The sequence below is a fragment of the Pavona decussata genome, unplaced genomic scaffold, assembly GCF_977016875.1.
Source record: "Pavona decussata unplaced genomic scaffold, jaPavDecu1.1 SCAFFOLD_254, whole genome shotgun sequence".
NCBI lineage: Eukaryota > Metazoa > Cnidaria > Anthozoa > Scleractinia > Agariciidae > Pavona > Pavona decussata.
This window is the reverse complement of record NW_028145657.1, coordinates 5,070,560-5,096,329: the sequence shown is the minus strand read 5'-3', so window position 1 is coordinate 5,096,329 and position 25,770 is coordinate 5,070,560. Positions and strand designations below refer to the sequence as shown.

Genomic DNA, 25,770 nt, shown 5'->3' with positions numbered 1-25,770 from the left:
TTGAAACCCAACAAACGCTCATACGACGTCGCTCCGTGTCATCCAGTTTGCAGAAAGCACAAGAGTACAAGCGCGCGTTTTCAGAATGGGCTTTCTTCACGCGCGAGATCTCCTGCTTGGCGGGAAAAAACAATGGGAAGGCGCGCGAGAGTTCCGGGAAAAGCGCGCGAAAAGACAAGCTGGCCACAAAGCGGCACCATCTACAACAAACTCGACTATGGTTTACTTTTTCTTTAAGTCCTCGTTGAAATATTGTCTTACATTGTAAAGGGGAAACGCAGTCTTAAGCTGAATGTTCTTTGCCCCTCATTTATTGTCAAGAAAAATGGAACTTTTTACACGTCGGAGATCAAACCGAACGCAGAGTATTTGGTCAATATGCGTATGAAACGGCGAAATGGTAAGCCCGTTTGGGCTTAAATTTTATAAGCCTTTATAACCTTAAACTTAATACGATTAGAGAATTTAAACTTCGTGTGCATTGCTAAATATTTTTCTTTTGTCTGTTCTATTCATTCTGTTTTCAAAATTCGTGAAGAAAAGGGAGAAATTTTCCGAAAATCGCTTTGCTGTGTTCCGTGCTCTGACAGCGAAGATGATGGAGTAGGCAGTGACGCTGAGAACCACAAGACTGTTAAACAAGGGAAAATTGAAAGGAATTCTGATAATGAGTCCTCCAGAAGAAGGAAGAAAGAATCCCATAAAAAGGTACTTAAATCATAGCAATTCCCTCCTATAAAAGTAATAACTGACCTAAATAACCAAAAAAGCTTATCTGAAACAATCTTCAATCATAGCATAAAAGTAAGCTTAATAACTTGCCTAAATAACCAAAAAAGCTTATCTGAAACAATCTTACAGGTCAACTTTCTCTTTCAACTTTTGTCTATCTATTAAAGCAGGACCACTACATCCACGAGGAATAGCTGTTTGTAATATACACCTAAATTTAGATGATACAATGGTAACTTTGGAAATGTAGCCGATATTACTACATTTTACTAAATTAAAATGTATTTGATCAAACCAAACACTCCTTCAACCTGCTCTTCTATCCATTACCCACTTCCACTTTTTTTCCCTGTTTAATAAAAATTCAGTCCTTTACAGTAGGCCATTCTTGCAATGGTGTTATTTTACTACAACCACCAGAACTCAATTTGTTTTTCCTTTCTTACTCAAATCTTGTGATCCCAGTCAGGTATATAACAATAATTCTGGTAATTGTAGTAAAATGGCCATCATGAAAATTGCCTATTATTTTTATGCTCTTGTTATTTTAATATTTCCACAGCAAATGGCAAGTGGCCATCATACAAAAAGATCAGCTACCAAAGCTGGTACAAGTTCAACAGCAAGTACCCAAACACATGACAGATCTAAGCAAGAACACTGCAGTAAAGAGGTATAAATACAACATTCTGTGAACAGTAATATAAATTAAGACTAAGACGTTAAGTAATAAATAAATTCATATAATGCTAATCCTGTACTAACTGTAATAAGCAATCATATCAAAGGGGTACATTCATGATATAATGAGAGTGCTTATGAGACAGGTTTTGGTACAGCGTAAGATGTTAAAATCCAAAATGACTTCCATTAGAGCTATCTAAGCACCTTCATCATTGTAATAATCTAAAAGAGGCAAAATGGACTGCAAACTTTCCTTTTTGATTGGCAAATCTTTAGTGTCTAGGATTGAAGGTTCACCAAAGGTCTGTCCTATGTTATAATTATAACACTTCAGCTCACTTCTTGTCACAAGTTTACAAGCAAACAAATAAATGTCAAAGCATGACCCATATTGCATATAGAATGTACATGTTTTTTTTTTTTTTTTTGGTGATATAACTGTTAGGAACACAGCAGAAGAAAGCAGCAACAAAAGGATTCAAGAATTGCTATTATTTCCAAGAGCAGAATAACTGTAAGTGAAGCTGTCATGATTGAACACCTCAAGTAATGCCTTAAGGGGGTACTTAACCTAAACGCCATTTTTCCGCTACTTGACATGGCTTTAATGAAAATATCTCTTTTACGTTTCAAGCAATCCAAAAACTCTATGCTCATAACGTGAATCTATGTTGTGGAGTGTTTTGTGAATTTTTGGGGATATTTGGGAGGAGATAGTTTTTCTTGAAGGATTGGTAAAATTAAAAGAACTAAGAAATATTGAAGATTTAGTGAAGTTTTAAAACTGGAATTTGTATTTAATAATTAATAGACAGACACCAAGTTAGTCCACTGACTAGCAACCTGGGGTGCTCTTGCGTGGGTATCAACTGTCTGTTGGTGTTCCAAAAATCATTTCCTTTCTTCCATCCCTTCTTAAAACCTCTCCAAATTTCATTCAAATTTAGGTTAAGTCCTTGCTCAGGGGAAGTGGAACTCCAAGGAAGATTTTAAAGGAGCAGAATTTATAACTTTATCCAAAAAGGGAGAGGAGGGGGTGATTGTATGTCTTGGGGGAATTATTCCACGGACAGCTACTATTATTAAAGGACATCTGTAACTTATTACATATACATGCTCTATTCAGTGCCCCTTTTTAACCGAAATCCAATCAAAGGCTCCTGTGAGCCAACTCGTGAATGCAGATGACACATAGTAATTGAAATTTAGACGGCTACGGAAACTTCCTCAAAAGCTAAAAGAAATTATATCTTTGCCCGATTATGTAACGAAAAATGACCATTCTTGTACTATTAAAATGAATGTCAAATTATTCTGTACAGATTGAATAAGCCGATTATTCTGATGCGCCGATTAAAAAAAATCACGTGTTTTTTTTATTCAAAGTTCATAGGAGCACGCCATGTACAGCTACGTCATGCAAATTCGTGTCCCCGATAGTCCGGGGCTACTGGATTTCGCGATCGGGCTAGTGGATTCTAACCATCACTTGCCCGATGGGCAAGTGAAGTTTTTTTGGGAATTAAAATTACAAAATTACTGTAGGGCAAGCCGATCTCACAAAGGGAAATATGTTCAACAAAGTATCGCATTACATTTCATGCCCGACATAAATGCGTGAAATTTTTCCTTTGGAGTTCAGTCCACGCAATCCTCAAGTAAAAATAATGAACTATGACAAGCTCTTGCTAAATAAGAATTATTTATCGACCGCGTCCTTTTGCTTTCCCATAAATTACCAGTTGTAAATTTCGAAAATGAAACATTTTTCCCCTGTGAAACCTCTATGAAAGCAAGATCTTAAAGTGTTCATTTCACCAGAAATTTGCATAATTTTGTTTACGACGTCAATGATGCGTGACATGGCACGTTCCGTTTCGCGTGAAAACTGACAAATTAAATTATTTTTAATTAAATTATTTCTAAATTAAATTATTTTTAATTCTTAAAAGAAACCGCACTTTGTAGAAAAAAACGAAAAAAACCTATAACTTTGCTCAGATTCAACGAAAAATCTCCATTCTTACACTGAAATGATTGACAAATTATTCTCTACAGAATGAATGAGAGAATTCTGACGCGTCGTGAAAAAAAATTTTCACGTTTTTTTTTTCACTAATTGAGTTTACGACCCCGGACTTTCTGAAAAACTGAAAAAACTTGTAACTTTGCTCAGATTGAACGAAAAATCTCCATTCTTGCACTAAATGATCTTCAAATTATTCTCTACATATTGAATAAGAATTTCCTGATGCGCCGTGAACAATAAATGTTCGCGTGTTTTTCCCACTAATTGAATTTGAAACTCACTCACTGCGCACGCCCGAAAGTTAACGACAAAACCGACCGACTGATCGACCAAGCTATCGCTTTCACTGGCGAAAAATGTCTGCGCAGGCGCTGTGCAAATTATCACGTGACGTGATTCCGTGAATCTTATTGGCTCTTTGATGAAAACCGCTCACAAGCAAGGAAGGAAAAATGGCTGCCGTAGGACAGTCGAATACCTGTTGTTTTTGCCAGTTCTGTGAGAGATCGGGGGCAGTTTTATCGCCGATTTCAAGTGGAACGTATTGTCTGAAAAATTTTACGTTACGGTAACGTTTGGCTCAGAGATTCCAACATGTGATCGAATAGAAATCGGTGATGTAAAACGATGTTCTCGCTGGAAAGAGCTGCGAAAAAGGTATGTTTTTGTCACATTTTATGATAATGCAAGTGTCTTGCCACCTGGTACAAAAAGTTATTATATAGAGTCAGAAGCGCAACTCTTGGGCTTTAGGTAGATACAGGAATTAGCTTGTACCAGGTGGCAGGGAAGGTGCAGTGTTATATAATATGTTGCCCATTTTTTGCACCATTACAGTAATTTTTGGCATACGGTTGAGCAGAATGTAGATGGTTCGATTTAGGGAAAAACCAGTACAGACTGTAATTGTATGATGGCGCCGATCTTGAAGCCTTTTGGTATTTTGAATACGTAATTAAGCTCTCTATGCATCTAACGATTCCTAACTATTTCCAGATCAGATATATATGTTATATAATTTTCACCAATCTGGGCTGGAAACCTCTGGAAATAGAGTTCCCAGATACCTTTTTAATTATTATAATGTGAAAAACCATGACATCCACCACTACAATACTAGAAATAATGATTATTTTGGAAAAAAGTTAACTTAGAATACAAGAAGCGCTTTTTTCTACAAAGGTGCAAAATTTTTTAATAATTCTTAGAATTTATGACTGTTTGAAACTTCCTTTTAATGTGTAATGTTCCCAGAATATTGTGATCTCCTTTTATTTTATTTTTTTCTTACCCAGGACCTGCATTGATAGCAGTTTTCTTCTTAAAACTGATACAGCAATCCTGTATAAATATGTTTGAATTATAATTATTATTATTAATTACATAAACAGTTATACATGTATGCTCATATTTAACTGAACAATTGCTAGTCTATTGAATTTCTCATCTTGTGCAACACTGTAATAAGTCAAAGGAAAAGCAAGAAGAGTGTACAATACATGTAGGTTGATTTCCTTACTAGTAATATTCAGTCGTAAATATAAAGTCACTGAGCAGTCGCGACCCATGGGCTTGTAATATTTTCATGAATATTTTGCTCAGAGAAAAGAGGAGACACTTACAGTTTTTAACAAAGGTTGTTCCCTGCATATGTCTTCATTTTAAACTACATGTATGCAAATTACTGCTTGGAATTTTTGTATTATTGAGCAGATATAATTTCTAAATAAGTAAAGTTTTCAACTTTTCTGTCGGGATGATTATTCATTAGACAACCTAAAAACAATGCTGTTTGTAGATGATGTACAGTTAAAATATCAAATAAGAGTTTCAATTTAAAACAGTTTTGAAAGAATTTGATGGGGTGGTTGCATGATCGATTAGTCAGTATATGATGTCAACTGCAGTCGTAACATTTATTTTTATTTCTTTTTATTGTCCCTCTGTGTTAATGTTTTCTCAATTTATTTTATTTTCAAGATAGATGTCGTACTTAAATGGCATGTGCAACTGAGTAAAGCAAATTAATCTAATATTTCTCTATTCACATAGATTCAAATCCAATAAGGATTTCTTGTTACCTTAATGCTAAGCAATAACTTTTTCACTCTTTTATTATTTTTTTATACCACATCCATGTTGCACAACATCATCATTGTTTTTGACGGGGTCTTAGTTTTCAAGGGACCTTATTTTTTTCACCATGGTTGTTTATTTTAAATTTCATTTTTTTAAATGGATAGAAAAATAAGATGAAGTAAATGGTAAAACATAAAAACATTTACATATTACATTTACACTAGTAATTATTACTAGTGCCAGCAGACTTAAAAATACTAAAAATACACTGTAAATAAAGGAAAGAAAGAATTTATGCAAAGGATCTTGAATTACTTGCATTTATTAATGTTGGCTTAATTATTTATTCTTTCTTTAGGGTTGGCAGCATTGAAAGAGGCCTTGAAACCAGAGAACTGTTCAAGTATAGGACATCTTTTGTTCACTTTTAGTGCCATCTAACATTTCTTGCCACCAGGAAGATGAATTATAAATGTTATTGCAGTTTGAGAGTTTTGTTATTGGGCAGAAGAAAAGGGGGCCTTCTCTTGAATAAATTTTTTAATGATCATTTGTTTAGTTTCTGTAGTTCTTGCTTGAAAGTGTTTCACAGCAAAACCAAAAAAGGTGGATTAGATTTTCAGGCTTGGTTCAAGGCAGAATATTGTTACAGACCTACAGTTTGTATTTGATAAACAGTTGTTCAAATATACCCCACTCCATGCTCATGTGATGCTTACATAGTAGAAAATTATGAATTCCAAATGAATTGAAAATGGACTTTGAGAAACTCTAGCATATCCATGGAGATAAGCAAACTAAAAGTTATTTGTACACCTTTTTCTTTAAAACATTGGTATTATTACCCATATTTTCCCTTAATTTCTGAGTACAGAAATACTGCAGCCTGGTTAGCAAAGTTGGTTGTGTACCAGACTGTGCAGCAGTTGGCCTGGGTTCGATTTATGACCAGACAAACACTCAGGGTCTTTAAATAAATGAGGAGAAAGTGCTGCCTTTGCACTATCACCTGTCACCTGCAAATGGTTAGACTTTCTAGTCTTCTCTGATAAGGACAAAAAACCATAGGCTACATCTCATTGTACTTTCACTTAAATCTGACTCTGTGGGACATAAAAGAACTTCCGGGGACATAAATCTCAGCTCTGTCAGTGACCACCCCTAGTGTCTATCACAAATCCAAATTCACTGTACAGGGTTATTTCTAACTCATTACTTCAGGCTGCTTAACCGCAGATTACAATAATTTATTATATTATTCTGCAGCTTAAGCAGTCTGGCAAAGTGCCCAAAACAGTGTTGCAAATTATCCCTGAAAAGCCCCATGAGGAGTGAATGAGATAAACAAAATGAAATAAAAACCAACTTTTTTTTCCTCAAAATTCTCTCTTTTTGAAGGTAATAGCGAGTGATTGAAGCTGAGAATTTGTCTTCAATGAGAGGCCTTAAGGGTTGTGCATTTGAATGGCTTTTTGGCCCTTGGGGGCACAAATTTGAACAATTAACCTATCACCCTAAGTTTACAAAGTTCAAATACCTGGAGGGTTGCTTGGGGATGGGGGATGTTGAAGTTTTCACTTGATCAGTGCATTTTGTCAAAAATCAAAATTAACAAGCTATCACTGAAATTGTACAATTAATTTGCTTATTTACAAAGTGAAGCTGCATTTTTGTAAGCTCTCTTGTTTGAAATTGAATATGAATGGATATAAATGGAGAAATTTACAAGCAGTGGTCAGTGGCTGCCCATTATTTGCTTTTAAATCTTGTTTTAATCTTTTTGATACCAGAGTAAACAATGCAATATTTAGAAATAAATTCTACTTCCCATGTTTGAGAGAGGATTGCCTTTTAATATGTCACCGTCTGTGTAACAAACAAATGTAAAAAATTCAACATTGTGTTACCATGGAAATTCATTACCATTAAAGATATTGGATGATAACATTGTACCTCACTGTTAGTGATAACATGTCATGTTGTTAAGCATCAATGGACACTTTCTGTCTGGAATAATACCGTGTACATGACATTCCTTCCATTCATGTGTGCATGTGCTTTGTGGTTATTTACATGCATATTATTTCTGAAAGTACACACAAGTAAAACACAAGTCACAAATTTCAGTGTAACGTACCATTTTTTAATCACGTTTATATTGTGGCTCAAATTTCACTTTTATTCACTTTTATTTTTATTTTCCTTCCTTTTTGTGTTTGGTAATTTATGGTTATGGGGATAAACTAAAGGAAAATTTTACTTAACCAAACAAAAATTTCAACCACAACATCTACATTAACGGCAATAACATAGCTACTTCAGGTCTGTTGTTAGACCTCATTGGAATAACAATCACTCACTGAAACACACATCAGTTGTTTTGTAGAGACAGAGTTTGTAGCCTGTCTTTGAAATAAAAAGAACAGATAGTCAAGTATAGTGTTTGTTCGTAGAATTTTCTCTTAACTTAAGGTCGCAATGAAATGTCCGAAAGATAGTAGCTTTGGAGTGGAAATGTGGGCCGGTAAGTGGGGACATTTTCCCCTATCCTATCACATAAAAGGTGCAAAATCTTGAGACATTTCTTGTGAAATTAGACATCAGCATTACCAGTATTCATTTGCTTCTCGAGAGGCTCTCATCCAGTGACAAAGGTAAACCGCGCAATTAAATATTTACTTACGTTTCTACTCGAAAATCGAGTCGTAGACTCATCGGATTCTCTTAAATTACCATGGTACTCTTCACCTGCTCTGGTTTTTCTTCCTAAACCGGCAGATGAGCATTACTTCACAAGTACAGTTCTTGGCCGAGACCAAGAAATCTCACGTACACCCTTCTGATCTCGCGATAAACGTTTGTGTTTGTCTCCTTTCTTCCTTCCTTGTACAAACTTTAATTCCTCGGCACAAAAAAACTACGGTACAGAGATTTCTCGACAAAGACACTTTGAAAATTTTACGCTTATGTTTTCAGGCTGGTCGTAAAATTTTGAAAACTCCGCCATCATGCAGATCATCGGCCGCCATTTTGATTGGGATTGTTGTTCCTGTCCAGGCTCCGCGCGCAAGCTGAGCTACTAAGTCACGTGGTTGAATTTCAACCAATCAGACATTTTTCGCCAGTGAAGCTATCGCTATAACTCGTTCATTGCGCATGCGCGCATTCACGAGTTAAAAAGGGAGAGGACGGGGTGATTGTATGTCTTGGGGGAATTATTCCAAGGACAGCTACTATTATTAAAGGACATCTGTAACTTACTATATATACATGCTCTATTCAGTGCCCCTTTTTAACCGAAAACTCTTCCATTGGATGTCAGATTTTGTAGAAATAGGGGAGCAAAACATGATCAATGTAAGCCAAGTTTCAGTCAAGTATTTAGAAAAACTTTCTCATTTATATTCACAAATATTGTTATAAGTGAGTAGTGTTTGATTATAAAGGACATCATATTTGGGATACTCAAGTCATTGTTATGTTACTGTTTATGGTATACTGGAATTTGTAGGAAAGGTTTCTAAATTCTAAATGATTATTATTTTGGGGGAAGGAGTTTTTGCATCGTTGGTGATTATAAGGGGGAATAAATTATTGATGGATATCAAAGAATGTGACAAAGAAGTATAATGTCACAGAAATATTACAAAATTGTCATTTTGTTGACAGAGACGTTTAGGTATCTACAACAAGGCAAAGAGATCAGACACAATATTACGAGGTAAGAATTGACACTAAGCAGAGAACATTTCTTCAACATCTTAAAACCCTCTAAAATCTGTTTTTTTTTTTTTCTTTAATAATTATTATTGTAGAGAATTTAAAGGAAAAGTTATGTAAAAAGGTGAGTGAATAACAAAAATAATTCCCATTTTGGATTACAGGAGGAAATATTTTCAGGGTATACTTGCAGTCATGCTAGAGAAACCATAATTATTATTATTTTTTTTTTGTGTGTGTGTGGGTGACTTCTACTTTTCAGAAATTTGAAGATATCAAAACTAAAACTGCAAAAGATATGGCCAGAGTTCTGGACTGTTCCTCATTCAAAATACAGCTGTCATCATGCAGTGCTGGCTTACCCAGTGGCCAAGGTACAAGAAAACCTGATCCTTTCCAATTTTGACACTCTTTTGTAATTTATTTTTGTTTGGGATTGTCATGAACTATTTGCTCATTCATGAATTGCATGTGAAACCCAAAAAATATCCCTGCCTACAGCAATTCTCACAATTTCTGAATCTGAATCACTTTTGATTTGTCAGCATGTTAGACTTTTTCCACTGACTTGCACTTCATATTTGTAGGTTCTAAAAGACTCATCAGCAACTTGCACAAATTAAAAATGACTGCATTTTTTCTTGATTCCCAGATTCTCCACTTGATCACAATTCTGGAGGCATGGACTACTTGTAAGTTTACTGATTGCAGGATTTTAAATAAACTGGACAACTTTATCAAATACTTTGAACATGCCAAGGTCAATTATCGTGTACTTCGTTTCTTTCACCTTCAGAATACAAAGCCCTGCAGCTAGCAATAAATCTCGCAGGTAATGGCAACTGAAAACGTGCTATAAATACTGTAGAATTGGTGTTGAGATAAAGTGGACTACAGTGCAGCACTCTGTTCAGAAAACCTAAATTAAAGTAAAGTGACTTTTTGGGTATAATTAATTTTCCAGTCGATATGTACATTATTGTGACACTAAATGTATGGAAAAACTCAACAAAACTTGGACAGTGATTTGGCCCTTTTTATCAATTATTTTAAAATCAACTGACGTAGTACAGATTGCAAAACTTTGAACTGTGACAGCAGTCTGCACTCTTTTTGTGCAATTATTTATAAGAGAGCAATCATTTAACAATACTGTTTTATTTTGCCACAAAAAATATCCATGTTTTTACAGTTCTTGTAGTTCAAGTGGAAGATACAGCAACCCTGATAAAAACAAAGTGACACCCCTTCAGAGGAGTACTCCACGAAAAATTACACCTCAGAATGAAGCAGTACTTGCATTCAAGGCATGTGCATGTATGTTTTTCTATAACTGAATCAATAGCCCATAACAAACAAGGGCTTGGAGAGAATGCCAGGCAAAAGGCCTCATATTAAACATTGTTCTGGGCTTCAAAATTAATAACTGGTAGATCAAAAATAAGATATTTCTTTGACCCCTTAAATATGATTAGTAAGTAAAATTTTAGTATTCGTTAGTGCATTGAATTATTTTGATGTTACATTGATCAATTATTTTAAACTATATTGCATTTGATGGTATAAACCCTTTTAGACACCACTACAAGAGATATCACAAACTTTAACAGAAGCATTGAGGCCCTCAGAGACTTTTCATGGAAGAAGTGAGTTCACCTACTATTTCCATAATCAACTGGACAGTGTAATTTCAGAGAGCATGCATACTGCAGGCAGAAGCTAAATATAAAAACTAAACTAAACTTAATTCTTTTTTATCAGGTTATACTGTTGCTACGGTAAAAAATAATTATTAGGTATTTGTTTGATGCTATTATTCTTGTGTCAACGATAAAGGGTGGTTGTATTGATCTGTCAAAGTATATGATGGAAATAGGTGCCAGCCACCTTAATCCACTGACTTATTTCATATCATACAGCAAGTTCTTATCCCCATACTTAGGCCTGCAGAAGTTACTACATTAAAGCTGACTGAGGTAACTTCCCAGTAAATTACCATTCAGGTACAAACAAAAAAATATTCTAGGCTTAAACGTACACGTAATAATCTGTAGCTCAGGGCAACTTTGCTGCTTTTTCTGACTTTCTGGTAAAAAAAAAGGGATATATTACACCCTTTTTTCATTGATGTTGACAAATTACACACGTTCAAGCTTATTTCAACTGTTTACAGTATATTAATTTAATATAATTTGTGTTTTTAGACTACTTCGCTGAAATACAAGGACAGCTGAGAAAAATGTACAAACAAAGGTAAATTCTCATTTTCTCAACAGTCACAAAAAACAATGATGATCGATGAATAATAAATTCATTTAGTTATATAAATAATAACAGTACAGTTTGGGAGGAGGGTAGGGAGTGGAAAGTCAGAGGAACAGACCAGGAAAACAATTATTATAATTCTGCAGAAAACAGGGCAGTAACCCTGAGAACAACGAAAAGACACTGAGCTAGTGTACTTTTGTTTGTTTGAAGTTCTGTCAACAGTCAAGCGCAAAGGATAGAAGGCAGTGGTGGTGTTGCCTCTGAAGTTCAAAAGAGATGTCTGAAAAGAAAATCTGTTGGTATGTAAAAACTATATATTAAATTTATTTGTTATACTATGCTGTTGATGGGAATAGCTAGTAACTTTATTAGCTCAAAATGGTAGCAGAGCTACTACAAGATTGTTTACCTTTCAAGGTTTCTCTAGAACATCACTGGTTTAGCTTATTACAAGTCACTCTGGAAATACATATCTTGTCATCTTTTTTTCTCTTAGAGGAAAACATGGATGTGATGAAAACTACAGACAATGAAAGGAAGGTTCAAACAGTGGAAAACTGCTCTTCTAATAGCTTTTTGGTTGGAAGTGATAAACAAAGAACATCAGACATACCCGTTTATCAAAGTACATCAAGTGAAAATGTCAAACAGCAGGACAGACTACTACAAAATGTTGCTTCTAGGGAGTCAAAAAATAGCAGGGGAACCACACAATCAAACACATATTTTGAATTCCAGGTAATGAAACGAATCAGAGGTCTTGATCAATGCAAGAAGGGCATACTTTAGTCATGCTTTTGGAAGTAAATGATAGAAAATGTTCCAAAGTTTCCAGTTTATGTATGCACTGCATTGCAATTTTTCCAAATCCATTCAGATGACAGTTAGATTTCTTATGTATCACAGCAAACTATAAGTGCAGTCATAAGCTATTGTCATAGCTTTGATAATCAATTTTTTAGCACAAACCTATAAAACAAGGCCTTATGTGCCATGTCCCAAAAGCACGATAGCCCGAATGCCCACCTTAATTCTCTCACACGTCAATAATTATTATAGCAACTGTAGCTTAGTCTTATTTTAATGTAATGCAGTTCAAAATGCTTTTTATTGCAATGTTTGAAAAAAGTATTATCTTGTTTGCAGGATAAATGTCCTCATGGAGTAAACAATACAGAGACAAGACTTGTTGATGGAAGTGAAAATGATTTTTCACATGGTAGGGAAGTTCAAAGGTGTTTATTTGGACAGAGAGATTCTTATTTTTCTCACAGAGATGGGCAACCTCAGCAGACGTCTTCTCACAACAACTCCTCATTTGATATTCTTGACTTTCTTGATGGAGTTGATCATGCATCAAAGTATGAGGAGACTCAGGGACATAGAGATTATATGACCCCTGACCCAAGGCTTGTTTCACCACCAAAGAAGCCAACACTGGACTCTCCAACTCCAGAAAAAAAGTTTTACCCCCACAAGCTGTACTAAAGATGTGCAAAACCAGACTTCCTACAGCAGCATGTTTAACCAGGCCACTATGTTAAGATGCAAATGGAGATGAGAGTGTGGGAAAGGAAAGTGGGCACCTGGGCCAAAGCGGGCTAAAAAGGTGTGGTAGAACAGAGGTATGGAAAAGGGCATCCTCAGTTGTTGGGACATCCCACAACTGGGTGATAGCCAAGCTGCAGTGAAGAGAGTCAGTGATTGAACAGAATTCCAGGATGTCTTCTCTGGTATTTCTTGGATTATTAAGCTAGAGATTCTGGTAGTTTCTTTTTATATCTGCTCCAAAAAGGGCCAAGTACGTAGTCATGGGAGAAGATCTTTGCAGTCTGATTTGCAGGGAAATGACAAATTTGTAAAAAAGGGACACATCTATATAAGGGCTGAGGGGTAACTATTATGCAAGGAAACAATATCTTTTATGCTATTACACACTTTATTGTTACATCCCAGTGGGGTGTGACTGAAAATCTATTTTGTTGAAGCTATGCTAGTGATTACTGAGTCAGGGTTTGAATGACATTTTTGCTAGTGGGGAAAACAGCAGCACTGGAAAACATCAAAATTAGTTTTTTTCAGAGTACCATGTTACAATGTGCTGTGAAATGAAAAAAGGCATCACGAAAGTGCCAAAGTCCTGATGAAAAGGAGGTTTGTTTTACACTGGTTGTATTTCAAGGTATATATTTTTAAAATTTTACAGTGACCTTGGATGGTCAGTGCAAGTAAATTGTGTGGTGAACAACAGTTTGTAAAATTTCAAAGAGTACATATGAATTTTTCACATGGGTGCTGTGCACCTGTAACTAAACTATTTAAAATAAAAGCAAAAAAATGCATGCAACACTTTAATAATATTTATTATTGATTTACTGTGTGTGAAATCAAATAAGATACCTGATACTTGTTTGTGTTTAGTTCTGTGCCTACTGGTCATTAATTTATTGTCACAGATTAGCAAATGACTCTCTCGTCAGGTTGTGCGGATAGTTTGAACAAATTAAGCAGACTTGTTTGAAAGTAAGGTACAATACTACAGTTTTTTACTTATGATATAATATATCACAAAGATGGCAAAACATTGTCAGTATCAAGTGTCCCTTATTAATGTATTATTATCATAGTAGAAACCAGCTCTTTTTATTCAACAATGTTATTTTTAATTATGTTTTATTCAACAACATTTAAGTATTTCAACATTTGCTCTAAGAGCTGATCAAGTACTGTACAGGCCCCAAAAATAATGATCCCTGAACTGATCACCAGTACAGTACTTATTGAGAAACCATATACCATATTTACATTTTAGTTTTCCATTTACATTTCACTTCTGTCAGTGACTTTAGCAGTGTCTTGTTGACTGTGGATACCTCATCTTAAGTTCCTTTTTAAATGTCCTAAAAATTTCTCTATTTCGAGAGTTTTCTTCGTCCTTTGCTGAGTGGAATCCTTCCTTCACTTTAAATCCATGATGAATAAGAAAGGCATTGTTGAGGACCACAAAGTCAAAGCCAGCAATGTGAGTCTCACAGACTTGGCTGATTCGATTAAAACCATACTGAAACAAAAGTGCAGTCAATTTTAGCTGCAAGTTAACATCATGATGTAATGCCAATCTCTATAACCAGTTATTGGTTCTATAATGTCCTGTTAGCTACTGATAAAGTATGAGAATATGTAGCTGAGAAGGCCCACACTTTTATTATACAAAGTAACACATCAGCATTACTGAAGCAAGGTGAAAGCACGGCCAGCATGATATGACCCTGCATGCTTAAGACACTGATTGGTCCAGCTTGTATTTGAACTTGTCTTCAGGAGTTTGGTTACGATTTTGAACAGGGAGGCAAGAGATTAGTGCACTCGGGAAGATAGTTAACTTGGATATGTTATTTTATGGAAAAAGTTGATTGAGATGTTAAAAGCAAATGGGCAAAGTTGTGCTCAAAGGCAGTCAATTTTCACGTTGCCCCGCCCTTAAAAACCCCTGGAACTTGTCAAATTCCATAACCAGGTGGGAGCTTTCCTACCTAACCCTTCAACACCAAAACAATAGAAATATGGTAAAGCAATAAAATTTTACCAGGTCATAAAATACTTAAATAATTGGCATATTTTATGAGCTTGTAATATTTTATTAATTTGTTATACTCAATTGAAGAACAAGCAGCAAGATCTCTGTAGGATTTTGACAATCACTTGATCATCATAACATCATAATCTCACTAAAAATTGCTAATAATTATTGCTAATAAGGCTGAGTGGTGCTCAATTTTACATTTAATCTACAAGAAACATGAAGTCCTGATATAACTTTTTGTTGAGATTCAGGAGAGCAGGAACCCATGTATGTACATGTAACTCCTGTAGCTATCACATCTGCCACCATGATATGTAAGCTACCCTAACCCAGTCACTCAAACATGGTGAATACACTGTCTTTTTGTTACATGGATTAGGGCAGAAAATAAAGTATTTTGTTGTAGTTTAAAAAGCAATTTTCAATTGAGTGTCAATATGAGTAATTTGTGTTACAGTACTATGCTCTTTGATTGCTTGACAAGAGTTGTGGCCACTTTCTAAACCAATGTGGAACAAAACCAAAACCAATCATGGCTTGCGTGCAATTGCATAGTTTGTGATTAGCCAGAGTAATAATTGACTTTGATTTGGTTTTACAACACTGAATTGAAACTTGCTCTATTATTTGTGTCACACACCTGTTTGAACCTTTCATCATACAAAGGAATGTGATTAGGTGCAATATAAAATGGTTCCCAAGGGTCCTTCCACTCAACAGTGTAAGCAATCTGTAAGTCACTTACAGCAGAACGATAACTGAAAAAAGAGAGAAATGCTGTAAATACAGCTCTTTCTATATTGAAAATGTGATCAATCAATGAATCAATCAGAAAATACATGATAAAAATTAAAATGATCAAGAGATGCAAAAGTTGTGTATGTTTACTTACAGTCCTTATAGTGCCACCAGCTATCACATGAAACTAAACCAACTCAGGCAAAGCATTCAAGGTCATAAACAAAAGAAATCACTCAAGTATAGGCTCCTCTTTTGTTTTACAGAGACGTAATAAGCTAATTTCTTGGTTTTGTTCAGCCTTTATTCAAAGACTTATTACAGAACTATGTTTCTTATGTCAAAACTAGTCTCGAAAAAGTAAAATGCTGCTTATTTAGTTAAAGAGCAACTTTTATTTCAAGGCAAAATTATGCAATAAAATTGGCAATCTTGCAAAAAACCCTTCAATTGGTCATTTCCAAGTTGCTTTGAACTTCACTATGAAAGGGAAGCTTTGTGCATAGTTTTTATTAGGAAATTTAGTTTTCATTCAAAGACAAAAGTAGACTAAGAGGAAACTAATTTTCACATAAAAAGCTTTGCGCTTAGCCTCACTTTTGTTATGAGGTTAAAAACAACTCGCCAATGGTTCATTACAAAGAGACTAGGTCATCAACATAACACACCATACCTTTTCCAGGCCTCAAAGTCTAAATGACGCTGGCACTTCCAGCAAGCTTGATAATAAAATGGCTGAACGTTTCCAGCATTCCAAAGATCAAGCAGTTCTTTTTTTGTCAACGATGGTGAAAGCTTTTTTGCACTTTCAAATGCTGCCACGACAAAAACTCTTTTACCTGAAAATATCATAAGACAGTGAGTGTTATTTAAGAAATACTGACAATAATACCATACAAGTAAGTGAACAAAAATATTGTGCCTATATGAAATCTTTTATAAAATTGATATAATAATTACACATCTTTTAGTAAGCAACCCTTCTCAAATGCACAGGTAGAAATTCTGAAAGGATATAAATGAGAATAAGGAGGGTGGATGTAGCCCCCAAGGTCTCCTTAAAACTCATCTAATGTCTTCAGATTGCCACTGTTAACCTTATGAGTCCTAACAGGTATCTTAAGTTCACCAGTAAATATTCTGGTATAAAGTGATCATGTGATCTTATAGACAGTGTTTATCAGTGATAAGGTCCAAAATACCTTCAGGAATAGATAGTAGTCATTCACAGAAAACTCTTGCTACTATTTTTTAAACTTGCAAACATTTTGTATCATTATTTGTCTTGTTTATTTCAACCATTCATCTAGACAGTAAATGGTCAAATTAGTGGGCTGTGAAAGCCAGTTTCAGTTTCCAAAAAAAATTATTGGTGAGCAAAGATAGCAATAGAGTGTGTCTGTCTTGAGAGCATCCATTTTAATAATTACCCTTGGATAAATAATGTTCTTAAAACTGGCACACCGGTTATAATTTATCCCTAAGAGATTTGTTCTAAGAATATAAAATTTCTATTGGTAACTAGCTATCAGCCAATCAATATGCCCTAGAAAGAAACTATTGTTTACTTAGCAAGTTAAATTAGGACAACAAATATACAACTGTTAATAAAAGGTAATTTACCATTCCTGTTGGCAAAGAGGCTGAGTCGGCCTGCTAATTTTAGGAAGTTTTGGTACAGATTTCCATTACACATCATATCCACATCAACCACAAATACGTAGTGCTCAGGGAGAATGCTAGAACGACCAACATTTCTCAAAAGGTTGTTTGGGTAAGGCACCTGAAAGGCAGTATTCAGTACTCACTGTTGATTACGAAAATGATGGAGTAGCAAAAGCAAGATAATGCTCTAAAAAGAGGAACAAAACATTTTGTAAAGAAAACATGTGTTGGGTTGTCAGTTGCTAAAAGAAGACCAGCTTGAATGCGACAAGTAGAAATGCGCTCACGAATTAGGAAATCTCCGCATAATGGAGACTGAAGATTGGAAGGTTTCTTGTTATTCAGTGCAGTCTATTTTTGGACAGTTCATTCAAATGCCTCTTTGTTGACTTAGTATTTGCTTAGTCAGTTGACCGATGCATTTAAATAAGTAAGTAAAACAATAAATATTATTTTTTAAAACACTGTTCCTTACCATTATGCAGTATTTTAAACATTTTCCTGCTCATGATTCTGTACATTTAGTGGGTTGAATTAAAATTTTCTAACAGGCAAATGATTTCAATTTTGGTTTGCTCTGAATAAAGGTAATGAACACAACACAAAAGAAAATGAAAATGAAACTGGTTTGAAGCTATTTAAGTCAAAAACAAATTTAAACCACAAAATATTTTAAAATTTCTCATACTTTGTCATTTGCATAATTCAGGCTGTGTTTCCCTTGTAAGTCATTGCTTTTGAGGCTTGTCATAAATTCACCACAGTTTCTGTAGTGTCTCAATGCTTGTTCCAAATAATGGCCTAATGTGTTTTCTGCAGGTGGGTGTGATAATGGGTACACTAAATGCACTGTCACACGATCCCTAAACCTCTGATCACATTGATGGAGACCAAGAAGAGAGGTGTAACTTGTGATGATATCATAACCAGGAACAAACACAGCTATAAAGAAAAATAAGATCAAAGAAAAGAACAAACCAATAAAAAGACAATACATGAAGTAAAATTCTGAGGGTAGTTAATTTTAAAAGTGTTTCACTCAACGCCTTGCTCATACATGACACACAATGCTGCTAGTCATTTCTTGGCCCCAAGTCCTTTGGTGACCTCAGTGATTTTTTTGTCTGTCTGAGTATCTCTGTTATTATCATCCACATTATGGGTGGAAACATTTTGATCAATTCTAGATAGCCTAATATTTAAATATTACGTTTTTCATATATTTGTTTGTTTTTGACAACAATATCATGATGTTACAGTAATAATCTACCAAATATGTAAATACAAAAGTTAAGTTTTTCTGAAAATGTGCCCCCTTTTCTTGTGGAACATAACATCCATTTAATTATCTGCGAGTAAGTAAGTATTAAGTAATTTATTTATCCACAAAGAGCTTACAACATATTGCACATGCTTAAACTTTAATATATTACATTACATACATTTTAACAAAAAATTATATAATAAATAATAAATATTATACATATTTGCATGATATGCTCTTTCCATAAATTTTTCTGCAAATATTCCTGGAAATTTCCACAGTTTCCAACTTTAATAGGCAATTTGTTGCACACTTTAAGGGTAATAAAAGGAAATGACTTGAATGGGATAGGGCCATTGTTACAGTTATTTTCCAATATTATTTGTTACTCTCTCCTTAGGTATTTTGTCAATTAAAGAGGGCAAATATTTCCTTCTTAAATGCAAAAGATACAAAGATATTAATTAAATGCCCCATGAAAGGAAACTCTTCCACCCCCATGCCAGGGGAATGTGAGGTTTTAAACCTGGGTTACTGGGTATTATAAAGAAAACGTCTCACTATTCAGTACAATGAAACAACTGTGGTGTAACAAGTAATTAAGCTGTTTCACTTCACAGAAAATGATTGGAAGTGATTTTATTTTCTGACTCTCAAGGATTTGGGCTACAGAAACTGGATAATCCCTTATCGTCATGGAGATTATTCAGTTTTCTATTTATTTGTTTCTCCACTCCTTAAACCCAAGGATTAAATAGTTTTAAGGGGGAGCCATTCTTTCTCTTCCAAGGTTACTTTTCACAACTGCTGGTTTACGCTGTCTAGTTTTGTATTATGCTATTATTAAAGCCTTTTAAGCCCCACTGTATTTATGCCCTTCTCCTAATAAACTTTCCCCCAAAACTGGAAGGCAGATTTTTTAAAATAAGCTTCCCTCTTTATAAAGCTCCCTTTTTTATATATTTTTTCATTTCTAATTTCTATGATTAGGTTTTTATTTGTTCTTGGTAATTTTCTAGAGGACCCTTCTGTAAACCATTTTTGTGATGTTGGCATCCTCAATAACTAGAAAGTAGAAACAGGCATAGCAATGGTAAACACCCCAGTTAGTTCGTCTATAGGAAAACTTGCCCTTCAAAATGCAGAAGGATCATTGTGTTCAGGTAAAATTTTTGGAAAAGCTACATTTTGATTTTTCCTTTTTTCAAAACAAATTATCTGAATTAACACCTCTCTCAAACATCCCCCCTCCCCCCTCCCCAAGGGGCTTAATAGTCAGAGCTTTTGTGGTACATCTGCTTGTTCTGGGGTTTATGCAACCTCATTCCCAGGGTGACAAGGGGAAAACCCTGGGATTCATTTGGTCTGCAAGAACTCTAAAGGATTGCTCATTTTTCTTTACTTGCATAAACCCTCTCCGAAAAAAGATATGATCCATCGCTGGGAGGAATAAGATTACATCAGTTAATATCATTTTCAGAACTAAAAAGATAAATATAACATGCACGCACCTAAAGATACTGGTCCTTTCCAATGAAGGGTGAGATCCAGCAGATAATGAAGATGATTGGAGGTACAATGAGTAACTAAAGTTACATCATGTTGACCTTCCCTTGGTCGGATCTTTGAAAGAAGAAAGTTTGCCTCAATTTTGTACTGCCCAGATGAATCCGTGGGGAGATTTTTGAATTTCAACTGCTTTGGAATCAGATCCTGTAACCAAGTCCAATTTTTTGTTGTGAGAATTCATTGTAAATTTTTCAAATGCTGTTTAACAAACAAGTGACTGTTATCATAAGGCTGATCAATTAATTACATTTTCATGGAAAGATTTCCAAAGCAGCCCCATACCTTGATTAAACATGCATCACTGACATACTAATCCTCTTACACAAAGAACAAGCATGAATAGTGTTGTATTGGGTTGTGCTTAAATCTTGCCTTTACCACTTACACAGCATTAAACACTATCAAATATAAATTTATTGAAACCTTTATTTGTCTTGAGTAGTCAGTGGAGACACTCCATTCTTTAGCCGCACCCCACCCCACTAAGGCTGGCAAGTTTTTGCTGAGGGCTATAGGATTGTTCAAAGGAGGCGCCATAACTTGGAGCCTCCGAATTAATTTTTCAAAGGCACCGGCCAGAAATCAACCTCTCGGATTTTTCTTCAAACTGTGCTGACAAAAATTTGAAGGATTGGATTCCTACCGTCCTTAGCGCAGGGGGTGGGGGAGGAAGTGCAGATAACAAAAAGAGGTCGCATAATCCGTCAGAGTTGATAGGGCTTTATGCATCAGTCAATTTCAGCTGTGCCCATCCCCCCCCCCCCCCCTGGGCAATAGTGGGACATTTTTCCACACTGTCCATCCCGGGGGTCGGGCATTAGCCTTCCACCCAATTACCCCAGGGCATTTGACCATCTCACTTATTTTTCACCCTATACAGCATTGTCATTCCTTAATAACAAATTCATAGGCAAATACTGTAAGTTTCTTATTGAATATGTTTAGATAGGACATAAAATGGGACGCTAGAGCTGTAGAATGACCTATGGTTGCACTAACTACGGAAAACAAGACCCAGCTAGGACTTAATTTGGCCTGAATTAGCTTAGATTTTACTGACAGTAAGACGAGAAACGAAGAAAATAAAACATTTTTGACATGTTTGAGCTACCACCCCAGGGCATTTGAACAACTATTTTGTCCCGGCGGTGGGGCATTTGCCAGTTTATATTCAAAAACTCTCCTAATCCCCGGGGGTCGGCCCGGGGGGGGGGGGGGGTGTGGGCACTGTTGGAATTGACCTCGGGGAATTGACTGATGCATTACCTCGGTGTAAGAATTTGTAAAACAAAGGAAATAAAAAATACAAAGCACTACAGGAAAATTATCGCCAGTAAACATAGAGACACTTGAAAAATTCCAAACTTCTTACCTTTAGTTCGATTAGCTTCACATTGTCACTGAATGTCTCCTTATATTGCAGCTTTGTGTACAAAATGACGTTGACAGAAACCAACACCACCACGAGAAAACCCAAAAACAAAATCACTGAGACCTTGTCTAACCGCATGAGAAGTCATGGCCCTATAATTTGCCAAATCAAGTAAAATTCGCTTCCAGTGACTATAAAATGTTGGCTAAAAGGTCGGCTGATCATGAGAACAACGCTATAAGTTTACCGCCATCTTGATGTACTGAAATTTGACCGTGGGTAATCTGGGTACTAGATTATTGTAAATTTTAAAACAATCCACTGGCAGACGTTTTGTGGGCTCAAGAAGTATCACGTGTCTGGATCGGTTCGATCGGTTCGTGACTGGATACTTTGGGCGAAAATATTCAGTCTGTGGTCAGCGAGTGGAGAGTGGACATATCAATTTATTTTCATTACAGGGAAAATTTTGTGATCCAATATCACAAGAAGGTGAAAGGTTGTGCAGTGGTGCATAAATTGCTCCTCAGTCTTTCCCGCTCGCCCGGATATTTATCGTGTGGCGAATAAATTTAAGGACATGCTTGGTTGGTTGACGCGGAATTTTCGAGAGGAAAATTATCTGTCATGCTTCGTAATTGATAGCCAGAGCTGGACCTGAACATCTAAAAGAAGATTGTTTTATTGTGATATCTGGAAGAAACTAAAAGAACAGCTTGATCAAGGTGAGCTTTAAATCGTTAGTTTGTATACAAACCTTGATGTTGTTGAGGTTGCAGTGCGAGAATGCTAGTAAAGGTGGCCTCCATATGCTATACTACGACGGAGTTGTTGTTCTATCCGTCGTTGCATGTTGTTTTCATAAGACTAAAAAACAACACATTGGTACTAAAGGAATAGTTAAAAGATTGTTATTTTCTGTGTCTTTTGTAAGACTTTAAAAAAAAAACATGGCTCAGGCTGTTCTTTCGAAAGTCTGGGGTTCGAACTGCTTTGGCTAGCTAGCAGGTAATTGGCAAAGTTTCACAGGCCCGTGTGGTTTTCGGACATTTTTCTTCCGATATCGTCATAGAATGTTTCAACTTACAGCAAAATGTTTTTCTTGAGGCCTTTTCCTCAACATCGATTATTTGTGCTGGTGGTTTGTCCGGCCAGCACCAGCGATGTTTATATCTGCAACTTTCCGGGAGGAAATATGTTCACTGGAGTGGATGTACGTATTGCGCTGTTTGTATGATAAGGGTTTAGTTTATTTCCCTCTGCTAATATTGATCCCGTTCTCTAAACCGCATTTAGAATTCTAACACAGATATAATTGTGATTAGCATTATTTCTAATCATAAGGTGACACTCGTCACATCATCACAACGCACAGGATTGTCGAGCCCAGTTATTTGCATTTGGCCTTCGTTTGTTTTCTTGCGTTTTCAATATTGTACGTTCCCTGACTATAAGCGTGCTATAATTCTCAAACTGATTGTTAGATAATTCCCAATTCTTTTTGTATCTATCAATAATGGAATGAAAGTTCTGTATCATGCAGATGAGATCAATGAATTTGATGTTAATTTTTCATGAAGTAAATATTGAAGAATTCGATATTTGTACAATCAGAAAACGGCGGACAAAAATATTCCAATCTCGCTAATCAACACCTTTCTTGTATTTTCTTTAGCTTTCGTTGTCTACTAACCCGTCATTGCTTACGCAGATAGGTGTGTTGGATATGTTTCAATTAACTTTGTTGGCTAGATGCAAGGTTTTTGCATATCAAATCTTTTGTTTCGTGTTGAAAATCCGTGTAATGTTTGCATTCCTGCCATTCATTTCCAATTGTGTGATTGTTTGAGTGTTGCTAGGGTCATGCCATATATTCTGATAAGTGGCAATCATGCTGACAACGTCATTTGTTTATTTATGAATGACCAACAAGAAATTTCTTTGAGAAATGAGAATCATTCAAAGTATTTTTAGTGAGAAAATTTGCCATGTTAAATAAAGAAAGTTTATGATTTAATGAAACCTGATGGTTAGAACACCAGAAATGCACATTTACATGTTCTTCACAGTAATTCAGAGAGTAACTATTTAAAGGCAGATATTTTAAGAAAACTAATAGAGGCCAATATAACATTCTTCTAATAATTTATTACACTACAAAACTGTAAGTTGCTTAGTACTCTAAATGGATTACAGCTTACATTGCAGTACAACTTCCTTTAGATTTTTGTTAGTATATTTTGGTTTGATTAAAAATATTTAAACCAACTTAACTTTTCTATTTTTCCCCTGTCTCTGATTAATTACCATAAGGAAAATAAGAATAAAACTGTTTTAAAAACTCTAAACCAGGAGCAAATTTGAAACACAACATACTGCAAAACTCCAAATGTAAGCCCCTCCCCCAATGCTACAAATATAAATGTCCTGAATGTCCAGAATCTCAGATACTGAAATCCATCGCATAATAACCCATTCTGCAGAGCATGACACGTGACGCATGTTGTTTGTGCAGATGAGTATTTCTATGTTACACGCCAATATTAGTCTACTGAATTAACTTGCTGAAAATTGACTGTTCTAAAGCTGAATATAATAGAAATTCAACATTTTGACAACTACAACATGGAAGAGGGGGTGTGATTCAGACAAGTTTTTAATTAATATTTCTTTAGGATTTGTGAACATAAAGATTGCAGATAAAGACCTCCAACCTCTAGGCCTGGGAATAAGAATTTCCAGGTGAGGTTTTATACTGAAGTACAGCAACCTGCATGCGTCAGTGCACGCTGTGTAACTTCAAGATCATACTGCACACGATACACACCAGTAAAATGCCTTTGCACGTGCAAGATCTGTTGAGTTCTGTCATATTTTGGAGATTAGATAATGACCCTTTATATAAGCCTATTAACTGTTAGGATAAGCGCCTGTTTTAAGCTCTTAGTTTAGTAGTTCGTTTCAGGCAGTTCTTAGTTATCAGACATGACAATAATTATTTTGAAATGCAAAATTCTATCCGATAATAAGCCTCCCCCCTCACCTCCCCCAAAATAAACCCTTCTCAAAAATAAGCTCCTTAAAGACTGTGCCCCCTTTTGCTGCTGTTTATACATACTGCATATCCCGGGACAGTCCGAGAAACTAGCTTATTTCTTTATGAAGATGCCTACTAATTCAAAGGCATTTTTACACAGTTTAATTATGACTATGTGGAAAAACAAAATCTTGGCAAGGCCTATTGTAATCCAAAAAGAAAATTTTTCAGAGAGCCTAATTATATTGTTTTGTCTCAGCATACTGTCATTATTCATTTGAACTTGTGAACTTGAATATTAAACTTGTCTATCGTAATCTAAATTGAATGCAAAGTATATACCACACATATTTTGCAGTGTGATAAAAAGGGCCACCTTGTTAGTACTCACAAGCCTGTCTTTATACAGGATTATCAACTCTTAGATGAGTAGCGACACTAGACACAGGGGTGATTCAAGTCCAACAGACAGTGGTATAGACACTCTTGACTGGGAAGAACATCAGGGAGGTATACAAAATTAATATAAAAAATGAAATCAATACAATAAAACAAAATAGCAAGTATTTGCCAATTGAAACAAATTTCAAATAGAACAAAGATCCTCACAGTTAGTATGCAACTTAAGCAGTTGCGAAGAGAAAGCCTGAAAAAACTTCAGGCTTGAACGGGAATCGAACCCATGACCTCTGCGATGCCGGTGCAGTGCTCTACCAACTGAGCTATCAAGCCAACTGGGTGCTGGTCATATTGTGAGTTTGTAATAAACCCGTAAAGGATGAATAAACGAATTTAAATATGTGAAACATATATTTTGAACTGCAGATAAAAGATCAAATAGAAGAAAGATCCTCGCAGTTAGTTTTTTTTCGCAACTGCTTAAGTTGTGTACTAACTGCGAGGATCTTTGTTCTATTTGATCTTTTGTCCGCAGTTTGAAATATGTTTTATATGTTTACATTCATTGACACAAATTTATTGAAAAGTTGTTCACTTGGAAATTGTTTATATATATTTTTAGACTTTATGT

At 35.5% G+C, this 25,770-nt stretch overlaps 2 protein-coding genes and 2 long non-coding RNA genes across 5 annotated transcripts; 3 read left to right on the top strand and 1 right to left on the bottom strand.

Annotated features, from left to right (window-relative positions):
* Positions 1 to 163: 163 nt before the first annotated feature.
* Positions 164 to 13,870, top strand: LOC146456741 (uncharacterized). Its single transcript, XM_085093029.1, has 15 exons — positions 164 to 400; positions 539 to 708; positions 1,295 to 1,405; positions 1,862 to 1,930; positions 9,194 to 9,245; positions 9,340 to 9,368; positions 9,507 to 9,618; positions 9,897 to 9,936; positions 10,041 to 10,076; positions 10,437 to 10,551; positions 10,821 to 10,890; positions 11,449 to 11,497; positions 11,723 to 11,811; positions 12,009 to 12,250; positions 12,659 to 13,870. The coding sequence occupies exons 1-15, from the start codon at positions 379 to 381 to the stop codon at positions 12,998 to 13,000; spliced, it is 1,548 nt and encodes a 515-aa protein (XP_084949155.1). The 5' UTR covers positions 164 to 378; the 3' UTR covers positions 13,001 to 13,870.
* Positions 3,803 to 6,074, top strand: LOC146456742 (uncharacterized). The gene is made up of 2 exons (XR_014858706.1): positions 3,803 to 4,102; positions 5,883 to 6,074. It is a non-coding gene; the product is annotated as an uncharacterized LOC146456742 (long non-coding RNA).
* Positions 13,858 to 21,974, bottom strand: LOC146456740 (beta-1,4-glucuronyltransferase 1-like). Of its 2 annotated transcripts, none has more exons than XM_085093031.1 (7): positions 21,704 to 21,974; positions 20,274 to 20,475; positions 18,187 to 18,440; positions 17,457 to 17,616; positions 16,507 to 16,672; positions 15,736 to 15,853; positions 13,858 to 14,573 (listed from the first exon to the last, which is right to left on the bottom strand). In XM_085093031.1, exons 1-7 carry the CDS (start codon positions 21,839 to 21,841, stop codon positions 14,358 to 14,360), a joined length of 1,254 nt encoding a protein of 417 aa, XP_084949157.1. In that variant the 5' UTR covers positions 21,842 to 21,974; the 3' UTR covers positions 13,858 to 14,357. The 2 variants fall into 2 exon arrangements, with proteins under 2 accessions (XP_084949157.1, XP_084949158.1); XM_085093032.1 differs by having other exon boundaries at positions 20,274 to 20,385.
* Positions 21,975 to 22,074: 100 nt separating this feature from the next.
* Positions 22,075 to 25,335, top strand: LOC146456739 (uncharacterized). The gene is made up of 3 exons (XR_014858801.1): positions 22,075 to 22,428; positions 24,379 to 24,445; positions 25,150 to 25,335. It is a non-coding gene; the product is annotated as an uncharacterized LOC146456739 (long non-coding RNA).
* Positions 25,336 to 25,770: the final 435 nt, after the last annotated feature.

Excerpts from the sequence above, each read along its gene's own strand:
- LOC146456740 (XM_085093031.1), bottom strand. The coding sequence starts at position 21,841 with ATGCGGTTAGACAAGGTCTCAGTGATTTTGTTTTTGGGTTTTCTCGTG. Across the intron at positions 17,617-18,186 it reads TGAATTATGCAAATGACAAA|GTGCCTTACCCAAACAACCT; the intron begins GTATGAGAAATT and ends ACTGCCTTTCAG. Across the intron at positions 16,673-17,456 it reads CCTCTTTGCCAACAGGAATG|GTAAAAGAGTTTTTGTCGTG; the intron begins GTAAATTACCTT and ends TGATATTTTCAG.
- LOC146456741 (XM_085093029.1), top strand. The coding sequence starts at position 379 with ATGCGTATGAAACGGCGAAATG. Across the intron at positions 1,406-1,861 it reads AAGAACACTGCAGTAAAGAG|GAACACAGCAGAAGAAAGCA; the intron begins GTATAAATACAA and ends TATAACTGTTAG. Across the intron at positions 11,812-12,008 it reads TCTGAAAAGAAAATCTGTTG|AGGAAAACATGGATGTGATG; the intron begins GTATGTAAAAAC and ends TTTTTCTCTTAG.